Genomic DNA, 17,511 nt, shown 5'->3' on the forward strand with positions numbered 1-17,511 from the left:
AATGTTATACACATGTTAGCTCAAAACACTAGTTTAAAAATAAGATTTGAATATCCAACTGCTTACTCAACATGTCCACTGAGAAGTCTAATATCGTAGGTACCTCAAAACTAAACATGCAAGGGCCGAAGATGTAGCTCAGTGGCACCGCACCTGCCTGGCAAACACAAGGTCCTGAGTTCGATCCTCAATACCAGGGGACAAACATGCGAAATCAAATTCCAAATCTCCTTCCCCATCTAACCTTCCATCTAACAGGGTTCTGTGATTCTATATCTCCATTTGCTCAGAACAAAAATCCCTTTCAGTCCCATTCCTCATCAAACACTTTAGGAACACTTTCTCAATGTTCAAAACTCATCCAGAATCTGATTTCTCAGTGTATCAACAACCTCTCTGACTACAATGACCTCTTGCTAGAACTGCTGCAGTAGTTACTGCCCCTCCCATCACAAGTCTATTATCAACAGTTCTCCAAGGGCAGGGGATGCAGCTCAGTGGCGTCATGCCTGCCTAGCAAGTATAAGGTCCTGAGTTCGATTCCTGGTATGGGGTGGGGTGCAGTTCTCTGGGTAGTCTGTTCTCAGCAGAGCAGCTAGAGCACTGTTCCTTCACATGTCTCCCTAACTCCCCATGATAAACATGCCCTTCGTGATCTAGTCATGGCTTACTCAGCCCCTAAAATCAAGCTGCTCCAACCACTCTGGCTTTCTTGACTCTCTTAGGCATGCCAGGGCATGCTTAGGGCATCTGCTTTGACTTTCTTCTTCCTAAATACTTTTGTCTTCCTCAGATAATATATGGCCAATTAAGTCTTTCACTTAAAGGCTACCCTCAGTGGGATTCACTATGGCCACCCTATATTACATTGTAACCTGCCCTTGCCACCTCAGGCTTTCCCCTTCTCCCTTGCCCCATTCTACTTTTTCTATTTTCCATAGCATTTATCACCCTCTGACACGCTATATCATTTATTATAGTTACTGCATATTGTCTAGTTAGTAGACTACTGCCTCTTAGTAGACTTTAAACAAAAGACCAGAAATCTTCACCTAGAAAACTTGGCACATAGAAAGGACTTGATCAATATTTGGTAAATGAATGTTAGAATTAAATGAAATGAGTCAGAATAAGCAGATACCCTTTTTTTTTTAAAACAATTTAGGTTTTAATACAGTACAGAAAACTACTTTTGGTGTTGTTTTTTTTAAACTTTTGAATATAACACTATTAAAAACAATTTTTAAAAACACAGTGGGGCAGGCCAGGGGTTTAGCTTAGTGGGGCTGCTGCCTGACTCGCAAGCGCAAGGTCCCAAGTTCGATCCCCATTACCAAAAAAATAAAAAATAAAAATACAGCTAGGTATGGTGGCATATGCCTGTAATCCCAGCTCTTGGGAGGATCACAAGCTCAAGGCCAGCCAGAACTATATAGTGAGATACTGTCACAAAGCCAAACCAAACCAAACCCTCAATATTTTAATATACCAGCTGAGGATTTGGCTCAGAGGTTCCGCCACCTGCCTCGCAAGTGCAAGGGCCTGAGTTCAATCCTTGGTTTAAAAAAAAAAAATTAATATATCTAATTATATATAATCTACAATAGTAAGAAACCTACTTTCTGGAAGGACTTAACAATTAAAAGTGTTAGTTTTCACCAACCAGGTCTTAATAATACATTAAACAAGGTGGCTCTGGATCCTGGAATGTTTTTTGAAGCAAAAAGTTGACTTTATCATAATCAAAATCAGAACAGACCTGTAACATTAGCAATGGAAGCTATTAGCAAAATTTACCTATTTATTTGCCAGAAACTAGCCAGACTCTTACTGAAGCATTCTCACTCTTTTTTTGAGAGGGTGGAATGAACAAGAAATAGACGGAGCACATAAAATAGTTTAAATGTTCATTCAACTAAAAATTTGCAATGTAGTTCTGTGAATTTGTTTAAAGTTCAGGGCTTTAAATATAAATTATACAATCATTAAAACACAAAAGGCCAAATTTCTGATAAAGAAACTTCCAGTTAATTGACAGCTGTTTACAATTCTTTTACTAGCGGTGTTGGTGCCTAAAATTCCTGAGTAACTTAATATAAACACTCAGTAGAGAACAAGACAGAAGAGAGACCTATTGCCCTTTAACTTCTTGGTTTCCTGATTTTGTTCTCTTGAAACCAGTCACTAGGCAGCCACTGTAAAAACAAACCAAAAACAAAATAAAACCAACCTAGAAAGCCATTGTATTCTTTGTATCTTTTAGTGTAATTATCTCAAAAAAGTTTTTGAGTATACTTATACTCAACAAAAAAAGGAAAAGTAACAGCACTGGAGCCATGACAGTCTCTGAGGGTAACATCTCAAAGACTTAACCTTATGTACTAATATCAAATCGAAATGACTTAGGGAAAATGTGCTATGGTTGTCAGTTATCCTTGTCAATGTTATCACTGTGACAGAATATTAGATTTTAATGATTCTTAAATCACCTACCAACTGGCTTAGAAAGTATTTTCAAATGACTTCAAGAATAGTAAAAATTCAGCTGCATTTAGAGGTACAGTCAGTTCCTTCCTCTCATGAGAAGTTCCAATATAAGCAAAATAATAGTACCTTTCACTAGGGACTTGCTTAACATCTCAACAGGAAAAGTCATTACAAAATTTAACAAATACCTCTAATGTTATAATGATTTCTAGTAAGAAAGGGCAGCTGAAGCCTACCCTGAATGCAAAAGAGAAAAATCAATCAAAATATCTACCTCTTCCAATTCTGTGCTACTGAGATTGTTCAAAACTTACAAAGAAAGAACATTTGTTTCCTTGAGGTGACCACAAAAGAATTTTCATTGCACAGTGCTTCAGTTGTGGAAAAAGTACAAAAACATAGTTGTTGGTATATTAAAATATTAGGCAACATTTCCCCTGAACTTGCCCAAGTGTCTTTTTATCTATCACTACATGAACAAGCATTTGTGGAGTAAAAATCTGACTTAAAATTTTTAACACAAGTTAAAAAAGGAAAATGAATCTGATTTTTTCCTATGACTTTAGAATTCTTTTATATTTCCTTTAGAGAAGAAATACATAAAAATTAAGGTTTAAATCCGTATTTTTAAATTTGTATACAATTTGTGTTCTAATTCTTCAGTATATATTGATATCAATATTTAAAATTGCTGTTTGAATAAAAGCAAATAAACCATCTACATAATAATTCTCAAAAACAATTCTATCATAATTATAGCTACTTTTATCTTTATGAACAAAATAATAACTTAAAGGAAGATCTATTTCTTTTTTTTTTGGTACCAGGGATCGAACTCAGGACCTTGCACTAAAGAGGCAGGCATGGTCCCACTGAGCTAAATCCCAAACTGGAACATCTATTTCAAATAAGAAACCCCTGGTTCCTTTTTTTTTTTTTCTCCCACTCAACCCTGGGGATTGAACCCAGGGCCTTTACATTGGGCTGCATCCCCAACACTTTTTTTTTTATTTTTTTTATTTTGAGACAGAATCTCTCTAAGTTGCTAAATTGCCCACACTGTACTTGAACTTGCAATGCTCTTGTCTCTGCTTCCCAGAGTGCTGGAATTACAGGCATGTACCATCATGCCTAGCTCCACTGATTCAGCTTTTGAGAAGACTGAGAGGAAATTTTTAGAAGGATGAACCTAAAATAATATTAAAATAATTAGCAACATTACATTCTTTCAATCAAATACTTGTATAAATATTAGATCCTCCCTCCTTTTCTCTTATTCACTGACAATATACATACATCAGATAAAACAAATCACTTTTAAAGAATTTATCACAATCTTACTGTACTGACAATAAAAATGCATTTTCAATCTAGTAGAATGAACGATATGTTATAAGACATTTTCCCAAAGTACTTTGTTTTAAACTTTTATTAGAAGTTTAAAATATCAGATTCATTTAGAGCAATGTGAGAGAAGAAAAAAACTATTCCTATACAATTGTCAAAACCAGAACTGGAATGAATAACTACTATATTCTAACATACTTTTTGCACAGAAGATGCCAGAGATCTCCAAAACCCTCTACTACTTTTATATACACTTTCCATAAAAACATAATCTGCAGTTGAACTGTTGAGCAGTAAATAAAACAGTCACATATTTTAATTTAAACTCTTTTCATAATCTATTACACATGTTTAAAAAAAAACAAAACAGTAGTGTCGCACACCTGTAATCCCAGCACTTGGGAGGCTGAGGCAGGAGGACTGCCAAGAGTTCAACGTCAACCTAACCTACACAGTAAGACCCTGTCAACAAAACAAAACAGATGAACTAACAACTTAGACATACTCCTGGATAAATATATGATATAGTAAAAATTCATTAGGTGCTCAATATTCCAACATCACAGCTCTAGAAGACACTGTCATTCTGGCAAAATATTAATTTCTTTTATCTCTGGATGAACCCAGTATGCTTCCTTACCCCAATCTATTCCATCACCTGCACTTCTAGATTCATTGTCTCCTTCTTCTGATGTAACCAAAAAGTCAAATTCCTTCAGGGCTTCTTTTGTAGCTCGATCTTCACTACTATCAGGCAACACTTTTTTCCTAACAATCTAAGAAAAAAACATGTTAAGTTAAAATATTAGAAAATATTATAGATTTCACTTTAAAATGAAAACAGAACATCTTTACCATTAAATAAGAAAGACAATTCAAGTTTTTCAGAAAGTGTGTGTGTGTGTGTGTGTGTGTGTGTGTGTGTGTGTGTATATATATATATATATATATATATATATATCTTTGTATCAAATTAAATGTACTACCTAACTCAATGAAAAAAGTATTATTTTTTAAAAGACACACATTATAAATTGTAAAGTAGTAATTTATTTTTTCTTTGTTTGTGAGACAGGGTCTCACCATGTAGTTCAGGATGGCCTTTAACTCTTTAACTCATTATGTAGCCCATGCTGGCCTGGAACTCTCAGCAGTCCTCCTGCCTCAGCTTCCCAGAGTGCTGGGATTACAGGTGTGTACCACCACATCCTGCTCTGACTTACTTGTCATAAATAAAGGAAATATAAAATGAAATCACCAGAATACATGACATGTATTTGTATCATAGGTAGATGAAAAACTTCCCTGACACACTACAAGAACCACAACCAAATCTTATATTTTTGTGCATATCTTAGAAATCTGTACAATTTGCTGGCATTCTAATCTGCATCAAAGAGAATACATGTCATAAAATACAACAGTTTTTCAAAATATAATCATGATGGCTTTTAATATGAGATCACACTCTCACAAAACCTAACATCAGAAAAACTATATACTTGGAAACATTTGCCTGAAGACTTACAAGGCACTATTTCGAGTCAGGCAGAGGCACCACTGAGCTAAATCCCCAGCCCAAGGCACTATTTCTATTGCCCTAACCCTGTATTAGCTTTCTCCAATTGCTCCTTATATATCAATTTTATCCACTAAAATAGTGATCTTTTAAACTGATACAAGAGATTTAACAGCAAATATGATATGGCTGTTATGGCTCAATTTTATATTTTTAGAAATATGTTATTACAAATACAGTTAGAGGGTTAAAACCAAAAACCTAAGGTATGCAGAATCATTTTTGAGACCAAAATGCCAATTCTCTTGATGAATTATATCTTTTCTTGGTCAACTCAGTCAGTGTAAACCCAAAGAAATTACAATAATTGGTTTGCATCTTCTTTCAGTAAAATGTGTCAATATTTCAACTTCTCCAGACCTCACCCTCGTTTTACATGAAACAAAAAAAAGCATGATCTGATCAAAGTTATCCATGAACTGTTTGAATGACTTAAAATTATAACAGATCAATGGGGAAGACCAGAGTCCAAAATGGACACTAAGAGATAACAAACACCTGACTTATCTGACCCTGTTCTCGTTCACATATTTGGTTATCACTTATCAATCACAGCACTTTTCATCAAAGATGACATATAGACTGTTGTGGTGCAGGCCTCCAATCCCAGCACTCAGGAGGCAAAGGCAGGAGGCTCACTGAGAGTTCAAGGCCTGCTGGACTACACAGTCACTTCAAGACCAGTATGAGCTGCACAGCAAGATCCTGTCTAAAAAAACAACAACAAACAAACAAAATAAAACAAAACAAGACATGCAGGCTCAGAAATTTTCTTCAACACAGTACTGGAGGAAGCCACTACTGATGGATCACAGCTATCATCAAAGATAAAATTCATCTTAACTGCCCTGACATATGTCCTGAATAGGACAAATCAAGGGTTATTTAATGATGCTAGAATAAATGGTTTAACTAATTGAACTATTTCACTAAAATCAGGAAATACTTCTATGCCTACAATAGTTCCTGGTGTAACATTTAGCAAATCTATTTTTTAAAAAGTGAGTATGACAGAAACCCCATACATACTGAATGTGTATTGTTTTGTAAGTACTCACAAAATATATCAACCTCAAAAAATAAAACAATACACAAAAATCCCACATCATTCTCTTCTAATTTTCCCTGAGTAGCCAGACTAAGGTACAAAATATCTCTTAAGAGTTATACCAGTTGGACTCTTTAATCTTCCTCCATACAAATATACTGCCTACTTCACCTTCTTTTATCTCAGAAGCTTGATCCCTTCTTCTCCTTGACCCTAAGGGCGCCAGCTGTATGTGTAGGGGCTATCACTAACATCTTGTAGATGAAGAGTCCTTACTCTCACTGCCTGACAAAGAAGGCAGAGAAAAACCCAGAGCTATCTGGAATTTCAAATTAAAAGTCTGAAACAGACATTAATTCTTACCAAATACATTATTAAGACACAAAAGTGGGCCAGGGATTTAGCTCAGTGGTTCCACCACCTGCCTCACAAGTGACAAGGACCTGAGTTCAATCCCTGTACCAAAACAAAACAAAAAACACAAGATGCAAAAGTAACTCCATAAAGAAAAAAGTCTGTTTCTTGGTAACGTTGTACAAAATGAAGATAAACAGTAAGTTTGTCCCTGCAAACCACTGTCTATCAAGTATCACTTTTTTTTTTTTTTGGTAATACTGAGGACTGAACTCAGGGCCTTTGTGCTAAGCTACACCTTCAGTGCTTCTTCTTCTTCTTCTTCTTCTTTTTTTTTCTCTGAGATAAGTAACCAAATTGCTTAAACTGAGCTTAAATTTGTGATCTTCCTGCTTCAGCGTCCCACAGTGGTAGGATTAGAGGTGTGCACCACTATACCTAGCTAAGTACATTATATTTTAAGTAAATACATGAAAAGTTCTGTGTTTTTAAAATTTAGGCACAGAAGAAAAACAAACTATGGTTACCAAGGGAGGGTAGAATCAGTAAATTAGAAGGATAAAGTTTGTGATGATAAGGCATGTATTACTTTTCTTCCTTTTATAGAAGGTTCTACTTCACTCCTATTTTTAATGAGTTCATGAATCAGCCAAGAAAATTAAGACAAAAACAAGTAAGTTTATGGGCTGCACAGGGTGTCATAGAAAAAAAGAGTGTCACTTTGAAAACCATTAAAAGCACAGTATAAATGGGAAGGAGATTCTTTGTACTGTGACTAAAATAATAATGATTCTTAATTCCATTAATTTTTCTTCCTAAAGTTCTTGAATGTGGAGACTAATTACTGCTGTGAAGTTATCTTTCATGCAGTTTGAAAGTGATCACTTTTGGGATTTTTTGCATGTATACAGTAATTTCAAGACCCTTCTTAGACTGAACCAATAAGAACACTGATGATGGTAAAGCACCATGTGAAGAAGTTAACTGTGAAGAAAGAGAAGATGCAGAGGAGGAAAATAACCTAGAATGTAATTCAAGGAACAAATTCAAGGAGGACAAAGAGAAAGGAGAAAACAAGTGGCTTTGCAAACACTGCACCATACACACAACCAGCAGTTACTAAGAGCTTTGTTCTGTATTTCCTTAATTCAGTCCACTAAATTGTTTTGACTAATGAAATAAAACAACAATCTTAGAATCTGGATGTTATATTAACATTTTAGCAGTTAATTTTCAACCATTCTCTCCAAAATGCCATAAATTTTCCAAGTCATGCTTATTCACTGCTACACGGTTAGATTTTAAAAATCCTTTTGGCATGTAGCTAAAGTATTAGACTAAAACTGTGAAAATTAAGGGAACATAACACCTAACTTAACAAAACTTAAACCCAGTTATTTGTTTAGAAATATGAATTTTTTCCTGAAAAACTAGTAGATTTTTACATTCAGAAAGTGAACAGATTCAGCATTATATCAGACGTTCCTTCTCTGTATCGTTCCCAGAACTGCTGTGATCTGCATTAACTGGAGGACAGAATATTTATACACTGGATTACTTAAAATGAAACTAAATGGGGCCAGGGATTTAGCTCAGTGGTTCTGCCACCTACCTCGTAAGCATAAGGTTCCGAGTTCAAAAAAAATAGAAAATAAAACCAAATGATGGGGAATTAGAAAATCAAATGATTGTTACTGATAGGAATTTCTAGTCAAATCATTTAAAATAAGTTTCAGTAATCAGTTTATGGATTTTTAAAATATTTCAATTAATATAATCACTAATAAAGAAATTTATTGCACCATAATTAGAGCTATTTACCACTTAGCTATCAACAAAGTATTTAACTTCCAACAAAGTATGGAAAAAATATCTTAATACAAATCATTTCTATACAAATCACTAGGAGTTACACAATTTTCACATAATTAGGACAAAGAAAAAGTATTATAGAAAATTAAGGCTTTTACTACAATAAATTAAAACATGTTATTACTACTTGTTTAGAAAAATTTTGAGTGACTATGTGAAGTTCAAAGAATAATCATGGCGAGGCTGTAGCAGAACAGTGACCCAGAGAGAAAGTAATCTGGCAGTAATAATTTGAGTCTCTTATGCAGCCCAGGAAGCAAAGAGCATAAAAAACAGAAGTTACTCTTAGAAAGCACCTTTATAGTTGAACATATAATTTCTTTATCAGCTTTTGTGATAAGTTAGGTATATATTCATTATAATCCTCATTTTACAAATGAAAAAATTAAGCCTGAAGTATGAGAAACACAATTAGTGGTAGTCAGCCTGATCTTACTTTACTTTCCTTCTTTGTATTCTCAAATGAAGGAGGAAATTCATTTTCAGATAGAAAGCAAAGCATGTCCTCAGCCTTTTAAAAAAAGGAGGAGCTGGCTGGGGATTTAGCTCAGTGGTGTCACAGCCTCACAAGTGCAAGGCCTGAATTCGATCCCCGGGACCAGAAAAAAAAAAAGAGGGGGAAAGAAGAGGTAGAACAAAGGGAGGACAGTGGAGACAAAGATAAAGGGATAGAGGGAAAGAGAGGAAGGAAAGAAAATGGAGACAGGAAGAGAAGGGTAACAGCAATTTAGAGACATCTCTTATTTCAGGAAACCGCTATGGGAAAGTCAACAAACTTTAAAGATTGAAAACAAATACAGAAGAATCCTTAAAAGTTTTGAAGAAATCGAACAGAAAAGTTCTGAAACTCTAGAACTTGTCTACCAAAGCAATCCTTTCAGACAAGGATCGATCAGAGGAAGTGAATTCCATCAGGCACCATGATATGTTAGTTCTACTGTCTTGCACCAAGCAGTAACACTGCATTGTTACAACACGATGCGTCTATTACAATTATCAGCTCTACAGATACGTCATGCATAATGAAGTGAGATTTTTTTTTTTTTAAAGAGAAAGCTAGTACTGTTGAATTTGAAATCAATACTGAAAAGACTTTCCAATTTTTCCAAATGTATGGGGTAAAAAAGTTAAGAATTTAGACTGTAGGACAGGGATTATTTTAAAAGTAGGCATTACAGTACCTAAAAATATATTACGAGTTATTTAACTTACCGTTGAAGTATCAATGACACTTTTATCTCTTCCATCAATGTCATCATCTTCATCTTCATCGCTGAAATCTGTGGCTGCATTTTCAAGGAATTTGAAATTATCCAGCACGGAGGCAGAATCTGTTAACTCGGATTTTCTGGTTTAAAACATGTACAACCTGTTTAGTTCACTTTTTATTAACCTCAACACTTTTTTTAATTTAAAAATTAACTCATGAAAATGTTTCACTGACTTCTCTTTATATTATAATATGATGGTCAAGTTATATTATGACTTTCATTGATTCTCATCTATTCTGTACATTAACTAAAACATCAACCTTAATGTATTTCTTTTTTTAAAATGGGGGGAATAAAAATGTATTTTTTAATTACTTTTGTTTCTCGTTTTCCTTTGTCTTTACACACTACTAAAATAACTAATAAAGATGTCATTTTTCTCTAATACAATCTTGAACCTGGGTGTGGTGGCACATGCCTGTAATCCCAGCACAGAGGCTGAGGCAGGAGGATCACTGTGAGTTCGAGACCAGCCTGGGCTACATAGTGAGTTCCACGTCAGTCTCAACTACATAGTGAGGCCCTGTCTCAAACCCCCACCCCCCAAAAACAAAAAACAATCTTGAATTTCTTGCTAAATAGCTAGAGGTAAAAAGAGCAAATGTATATAAAAAGTTTGCTAGTGTATTAGTAAAAACAACATACTATTCAGTATTAATACAAGGTTTGATTCTACTGGTGAATAAATCATCTTTTAGAAATGGCTGAATTTTCAAATATAATACTTGAATAAATTCCCTGAAGATAAATTTAGTAACAGTTTCCTCATAGTCAGAATACAATTTTTCTCCATCCCATTAGCATATGTTTTAGACAAGAAGATATCTTCCTGAAAACATATAGCCATAACTATAGACAGTATTTTAAAAACAGGTAAGTATAAATTTTGAATCTGCCGAGGATTATGTTTTTGGTTTTTTTCTTTCATTCTCCATCAACACAAAAAGTGAACAGATCCACAGTATCCCTCTCAGTTTCAAAATACTGATAAACACCAAAATATACACAATGGAACAGGTTTTTTTGTTTGTTTTTGGTTTTGTTTTTTTCAGAAAATCATTATAGGGCCGGGGATTTAGCTCAGTGGCTCGTAAGCACAAGGTCCCCAAGTTTGATCCCAGGTACTAAAAACAAACAAATGAACAGAAAGTCATTACTTAAGGTTTCTTTTTTTTTTTTTGGTACTAGGGATCAAACTTGGGACCTTGTGCTTGGCAAGGCAGGTGGTGGAATCAGAGCTAAATCCCTAGCCCATAAGGTTCCTTCCTTAAAAGCATTTTTTAAAAAAGGAAAAGCATACACATTATGGTCCCTAAAAATACATATATTATCTAGGTTAACTTAATGACTTAATTCATAAAGTAAACATAAAAACAGGAATAAAGCCCATATGATCTATGTTTCTAAAAAGAAAGACTACATTTTTATTTAAATACAAGTCAATGCATTCTTAAGTATTGCAAGAAGGCTCCAATAACATCTGTTTATAAAATTTCTACAGCTTGATCCTTTCACCTACTCCTATAATTTCAGTTCATGTCCTAAACAAGAGGAGCAATGTTCACAGTAGAAAATTATACAATTAAATTAAAACCATTCTTTCAGCCTAAAACATAGTTTAAAGTTAAATAATAAATTTGATTCCTGGTACTCCCCCTCCCAACAGAAAAATAAAATAAAACAAAAGAAAGAAAGTTAAATAACATTGAACTTAGACTTTCACAGAATCTTTGCCTTTATATTCAATTAATAATATAGCAATATTTTTCCAATAAAGAATCTTTTTAGTAAACTATTCATTTAAGAAAAATCATATATAATTGTAAAGGAAAATAAGATACTTCAAACAGCTATTGAAATTTTCAACTTAGTCTATCAATTAAAATGTATATACTCAACTTAGATATGTATTTTATATGTTATAGCATTATTATATAAATAAAACTGGCTAAGAAAAGGTTTACTTCTAAGCCAGGCATGGTGGTGAATGCCCATAATCTCACTACTCTTCACGACTGAGGCAGGAAGCTCAAGCTCACCCTGGGCAATTCAGGGAAACCCTGTCTTAAAATAAAGACTGGGGGATGTAGCGCAATACAAAGGCCCTAAGTCCAATCTTCAGTATCAAAAACAAAGCAAAACAACAAAAAAACTTATGTGTAAAGTATTTGAAGGTATATGTATAATTTCTGGGTCACCAATAACAAAATTTCATTTTTCTAGATTTGTACTGAATTTCAAAAGATCTCTCATTAGGTTCTGATAGTTGACTCAGCAACAAGATATTAAAATTCATATTAAATATATAAATTTAAAGCCAAACTATCCTAAATAAAAATTACATTCTTGAATTAAAATAATCATGAATAGTACTATCATTATATCTATTACCTTCTAAGAAAAACTTTAAAAATTTTATTAACCTTAACTGTAATTAAATTATTTCTGTATCATTGCCTGAAAGTATAACACCCCTGAAAACAGAAGTTACTAGAACTAAAGTTACAGCTGAAACACTTTGTACACAAAATACTTACCCAATCATTGCTGTCTCTTTAACTTCAGCTTCTGTGCCATTTATAACTGAGTCCTGATTTTTGTCATCTTCCCTGTCAGTGACATCACTTGAAAAGCCCAATAAAGCACGCACTCGTTTGGATTTAACATCTAGAATAGTATCAGTATAACCCACCTCCTGGAGATACCTGTATGAAGAAGATCCTTACAATTTAGTAATACAGGAATCAATATTCTAAAATTTACTAGTATGTAAATAAAAGTACTCATTTAGATTCATGCCTACATAAGGCTTAACAGTACCGTACTATGCTAGTAAGACTGGTTAATCATCTTCCAGCTGCAAATGGAGCTGTCTCTTGCAGTACCAGCCTCTACAGTCACTGAGAAAAATCAAAGAACTATACAATACGCCATTCAGTGCATTTACCCTAAGAAGAAACTGTTCCTTAACACAGTACATAGCACATTTTTTCCTTTAGGCAGGACTGGAGCAAGCTCATTCCCAAACTCTACTGAATTACGACTTTAGAATAGCAATGTCAGTAGTTTGTTTTTAACATTTCTAATATAAAGTTATAGATCAGCTGTTTGAGATCTAAAGAGAATGTTTCTAGTATATATGGCTTCCTCCATGACATACAGGATGGTATTTTTCCAAAAGTTACCTCTGTAGAAGAAAAACTTCTATTGTGAGACAAGTTTAAAATAAAAATAGATCAAAATTGAATTATGGGATGGGCTGGGGATTTAGCTGCCTGCTTCCCAAGCGCAAGGTCCAGAGTTTGATCCCCGGTACCAAAAAAAACAAAAATTCAATTGTGGGAAGTGGGTATGCATGTACATATACATGTGAGTTTATGTGCATGGAGAATGGAGAAGCAGCAGCAGAAAAAATAAAGAATATAAGCTTTGTACTAAGAGATCTTGGTACTAAACGCATTTCTGCTACTTACTTGCTGTATGACTTTGCTCCGTCCCTCTCTCTTCTTTCTTTCTTTTGTACTGGGGACTGAATAGGGGGGTTTTATACCAAGCTACATCCCAACCTGTTTTTTTATTTTGAGATAGGATCTCACTAAGTCATGCAGGCTGAGCTCAAACTTGTAGCTGGGATTATAGTTGTGCACCTCCACACTCAGCATACCTGCTGTATAACTTTAATTCTCTTAAATCTATTTTTGTTCTCAGAAAACAGATGCAAAAAAAAGAAAGAAAGAAAGAAAGAAAGAAAGAAAGAAAGAAAGAAAGAAAGAAAGAAAAAGAAAGAAAACAGATGCACCTGGCATTTAAAAAGCACTAAATACCACTCAACCCAAAAGTTAACTAAAAAAATTAAAGTGGAAGTGGCAGGACCATGACAAAAGAGAAATGCCACTGATAAACATGATAGAAAAAATGTTAGGCATTAACTCATATGTAGGCAGAGTCTTCTGGGTGAAAAACAAAAAAACAAAAAAAACAGGTTGACAAGCTAAGTTTAGATTCAATTTCTTTCATGATTTGGTTTTAATAGTTATTAAAGCTGAATAATATCTCACAAAGATACATCACCAAATGGAATAAGTGTGTCTTATCAAACCAAGATGCTCAGTTTTCAGTCTCATCAATTATGTATAAAAAGGTTTTGATTAAAATTTGAAATAAATTTCCAACTTTCCTAAACTTCTAAGTGTCCTATTTTCCTATTTTTAACAAATTGGCCTTATAATAAAACATAAATATGTATTGGTACAAATGTTACAATGAGAAGAATACATCTTCTCAATCTATAAAAATTCTATCATGGAAAAGAGTGTTTAATATGAAAAAGGAATAAAAATTCAATTAAGCTTCAGGGGCTGGGGACTTGGCTCAGTGGTTTCACCGCCTGCCTCGCAAGCACAAGGGCAAACGCGGGGGCCGGAGTTCAATCCCCGGTACCAAAAAAACAAAAAACAGTATTTGATGAAGGACTCTACATGTCAGAAACAACTAGCATTTTAGCTGAGCGTGGTGGCGCATGCCTGTGATCCCAGCACTTGGGAGGCTGAGGCAGGAGGATCACTGTGAGTTCAAGACCAGCCTGGGCTACATAGTGAGTTCCAGGTCAGTCTCATCTACATAGTGAGAACCTGTCTCAAAAAACAAAAGAAGAAATAAACAATTAAGCTTCTCCACAGCAGTTGTACAATAAAAGTTATACGTTGAAAATACAAAATAAAAGTGATCTCATGCAATTATGTTGGTTTCTTTCAACTATTTCTGAGTTTGACTTCTGGATACTTACTGTCGGAGTAGCTGTCGACCCTGTTTCCACATTAACTGGCTGTTCTGTTGTGGCTGCACTTCTGTTTCATTAGCTTCATCTGGAAAACATGAAATCAGAATTGCACTTATTTTACATTCGTAAAGGGCATCTCAAGTCTTTAAAAGTCTAATAAACATTTATGAGATGAAGAATATGTAAAACTATAGCTTTAAGGTATGTTTTAGGACAATGTAAATTGTTTAAGAAAATTCTAATATAAATTAACTACTGCTACTAAAATTCCCTTAGAGTAGCAGAAATAAAAGAAAATTTCCCTGTTTAACTGGTCTGAGAATATTCCTTCAGGACAAAGATCTATTCAATCAAGATGCACAGTAAAAGTGAAATACAAATATGTGAAGTGTCACAAAAGAATGAGAAGAAAGTATCTAAGAATGATAGTTAAAAATAAACTAGTTTGGTAAAGAGAAGATATATAAGAAATAATCTCCATTCAATTCTGCTTCCTTCACTAGCTATTAAATCAAAACTTCAAGTATTCATTCAATGACATTCTTTAAATGAAAACCTCTATGTTATTTAAAGTTTAAATTCATCATTAGATAAAAGCTGAATCCTTTCAAGGATTTATAAAAAGAGCTTTCCCAAGGTTAAGTCTGGACTAAAAAAACCTATCCAATGGCCCACTTTAACAATATAAAAAAAATTATACTTTTTACTAACCTTTGGCCAAACTATAAGAAACTTCTGAAAACTTTTTTAAAAAGAAACTACCAACCTTTATAAGATCTTATTCAAGTGAAGATAACAGCACTGAGAAATTTTATTTTGCTATATTTGCAATTAAGCATTTATTGCATGTTTACTATGTTCCTGACACTGTGTAAAAATCTATACATTACAATATCTTTTATTCCTTTCAATCTCAAAATATAGGTGTTTATTCCCATTTTAAAGATAACAAAATTCAGTTTTAGAAGATGTTATAGTGTATATCTGTATTCAGAAGGGTGAGCACAAACCCTCACAAGCTCACAGGTAGGGCTTTGCGAAGTGTCATCCTCATTGGTGGATTAGTCCACGGACGCGTTCATAGCTAAATGAGATACTGAGGTGAAGCCTGGCTGGAGGAAGTGAGTCGCTGGGGTGTGGTCTAAACGGGTATAAGTCTCCCTCCCTTTTCCCTTGATTCTCTCTCTGCCTCCTAATAACCATTCCATATGTAAGCCTCCTCTGCCATGTTCTTCTGCCATGCTGCCCTGCTTTGGAGCCAGCCAACTAGCACTGATTTCTGAAACCTCTACAAACTGTAAGCCATAATAAACTTTTCTTCTTTGGGTTTGCGGATACTGTATAGGATATCTCAGTAATGAGAAAGTAACCAAAATAGAGGCTAATTTTCAGATTTCTTAGAAATATAGTTTTAAATGTTGAAATCCTGCCTATTCACAGAATTTTCCTCTACATGCCATCACTACAATGACAGGAAATTGAGGCCAGGGATTTAGCTCAGTGGTTCTGCCACCTGCCTCGCAAGCACAAGGACCCAAGTTCAATCCCCGGTACCCCCCCCAAAAAGACAGGAAATTAAAGAAAATATGTGAATAAAAGTAAGAATTAGACTGTGCATGTCTGTTTTTCTCCTAAAATAATCAGATCAAGTTCTGAGATACTACCAGAAATAGTAGCAGAGCAATTGGGGTTGCGAGTAGAAGAAGGAAAATTAAAGAAATTAAATAAAAATTACTTCGTAATAACTTCAAAGACACTGTATTTTTTAAAAAGACAAAAACAATATCCCAGTAATAAGGAAAAATAATAAATCTTGTTTTTACTAACATACAATAATTCAGAAACTATGTTTACAACATAATATGTTCCATTATATACTGTACACTCAACTTACAAGAGTACATTTATAAGAATATTTGTACTAGCATTAAGACTAAAATTTCAGATATAAGCATAAAGACAGTACATTTTACTATATGTAAATTATACCTGAATAATAATAAATTAAGACAAATCAAATAAAAAATCTCTTGAAGTCATCAACTATCAGATTCATTCTTGCTTATCAAGTTCAAAGAGTAACATGAAAATGTGAGAATGTTTAAGTAGATAGCTTAGTTTCTTGATAACAATTAAAGTATTTAACTGCCACTGCTAGTCAAATATGAGTAAGAGGGTCTGGGTTTATTCTCTTTTCAAAATAAGTAGGAAACAAAATAGATAATACAGTGGTTTTCAAAACACTGGACATCAGACAAGAAAAGATAGTAATCCCTCAGAGGAAAAAAGAAAACAGATGAAACTCATGACTGTCCCTGCCACTGTCTTAGAAGAATATCCAGATCTTAGCACAGGGAGGGGGAACAAAAACAGTATCTAAAAAAATAATAGCTAGGGCCAAGCATTCAGCTCAGTGGTTCCACCGCCTGCCTTGCAAGTGCAAGGACCTGAGTTTGATCCCTGGTACCAAAAACACAATAATTAAAAAAAATAATAATAATAATGGCTAAAAGTTTCAAATTTCATGAAAATGGTAAAACCATAGATTAAGAAACTCAACCAACCTCCAAGCCTAAGAGACACTCTAGGGAGTGGTAATTACATTAAGATGTATCATAAAAAATATTTAGAATCAGTGATAAAGGGAAAAGCTTAAGGGCCGGGGATGTAGCTCAGTGGTGCTGCACCTGCCTGACAAGCTCAAGGTCCTGAGTTTGATCCCCGACTCAAAAAAAAAAAAAAAAAAAAAAAAAAAGAAAAAAAAAAAAATATA

At 34.2% G+C, this 17,511-nt stretch overlaps 1 protein-coding gene across 3 annotated transcripts in view; it reads right to left on the reverse strand.

The window, feature by feature from the left end:
* Strn (striatin) overlaps positions 1-17,511 on the reverse strand; it is a 64,491-nt gene that overhangs the window by 29,270 nt on the left and 17,710 nt on the right. For 2 of the 3 annotated variants that reach the window (XM_033763522.1, XM_033763533.1), the window contains exons 3-6: positions 14,745-14,823; positions 12,496-12,663; positions 9,900-10,035; positions 4,475-4,610 (exon numbers count right to left, since the gene is read on the reverse strand). In XM_033763522.1, the coding sequence (XP_033619413.1) occupies positions 4,475-4,610; positions 9,900-10,035; positions 12,496-12,663; positions 14,745-14,823 (519 nt within the window). The remainder of the gene's footprint in view (positions 1-4,474; positions 4,611-9,899; positions 10,036-12,495; positions 12,664-14,744; positions 14,824-17,511) is intronic. The other variant, XM_033763525.1, reaches the window with a different exon arrangement.

The sequence above is a fragment of the Fukomys damarensis genome, unplaced genomic scaffold (assembly GCF_012274545.1).
Source record: "Fukomys damarensis isolate Sample0158 unplaced genomic scaffold, DMR_v1.0_HiC HiC_scaffold_2, whole genome shotgun sequence".
In the NCBI taxonomy this organism is placed as follows: Eukaryota; Metazoa; Chordata; class Mammalia; order Rodentia; family Bathyergidae; genus Fukomys; species Fukomys damarensis.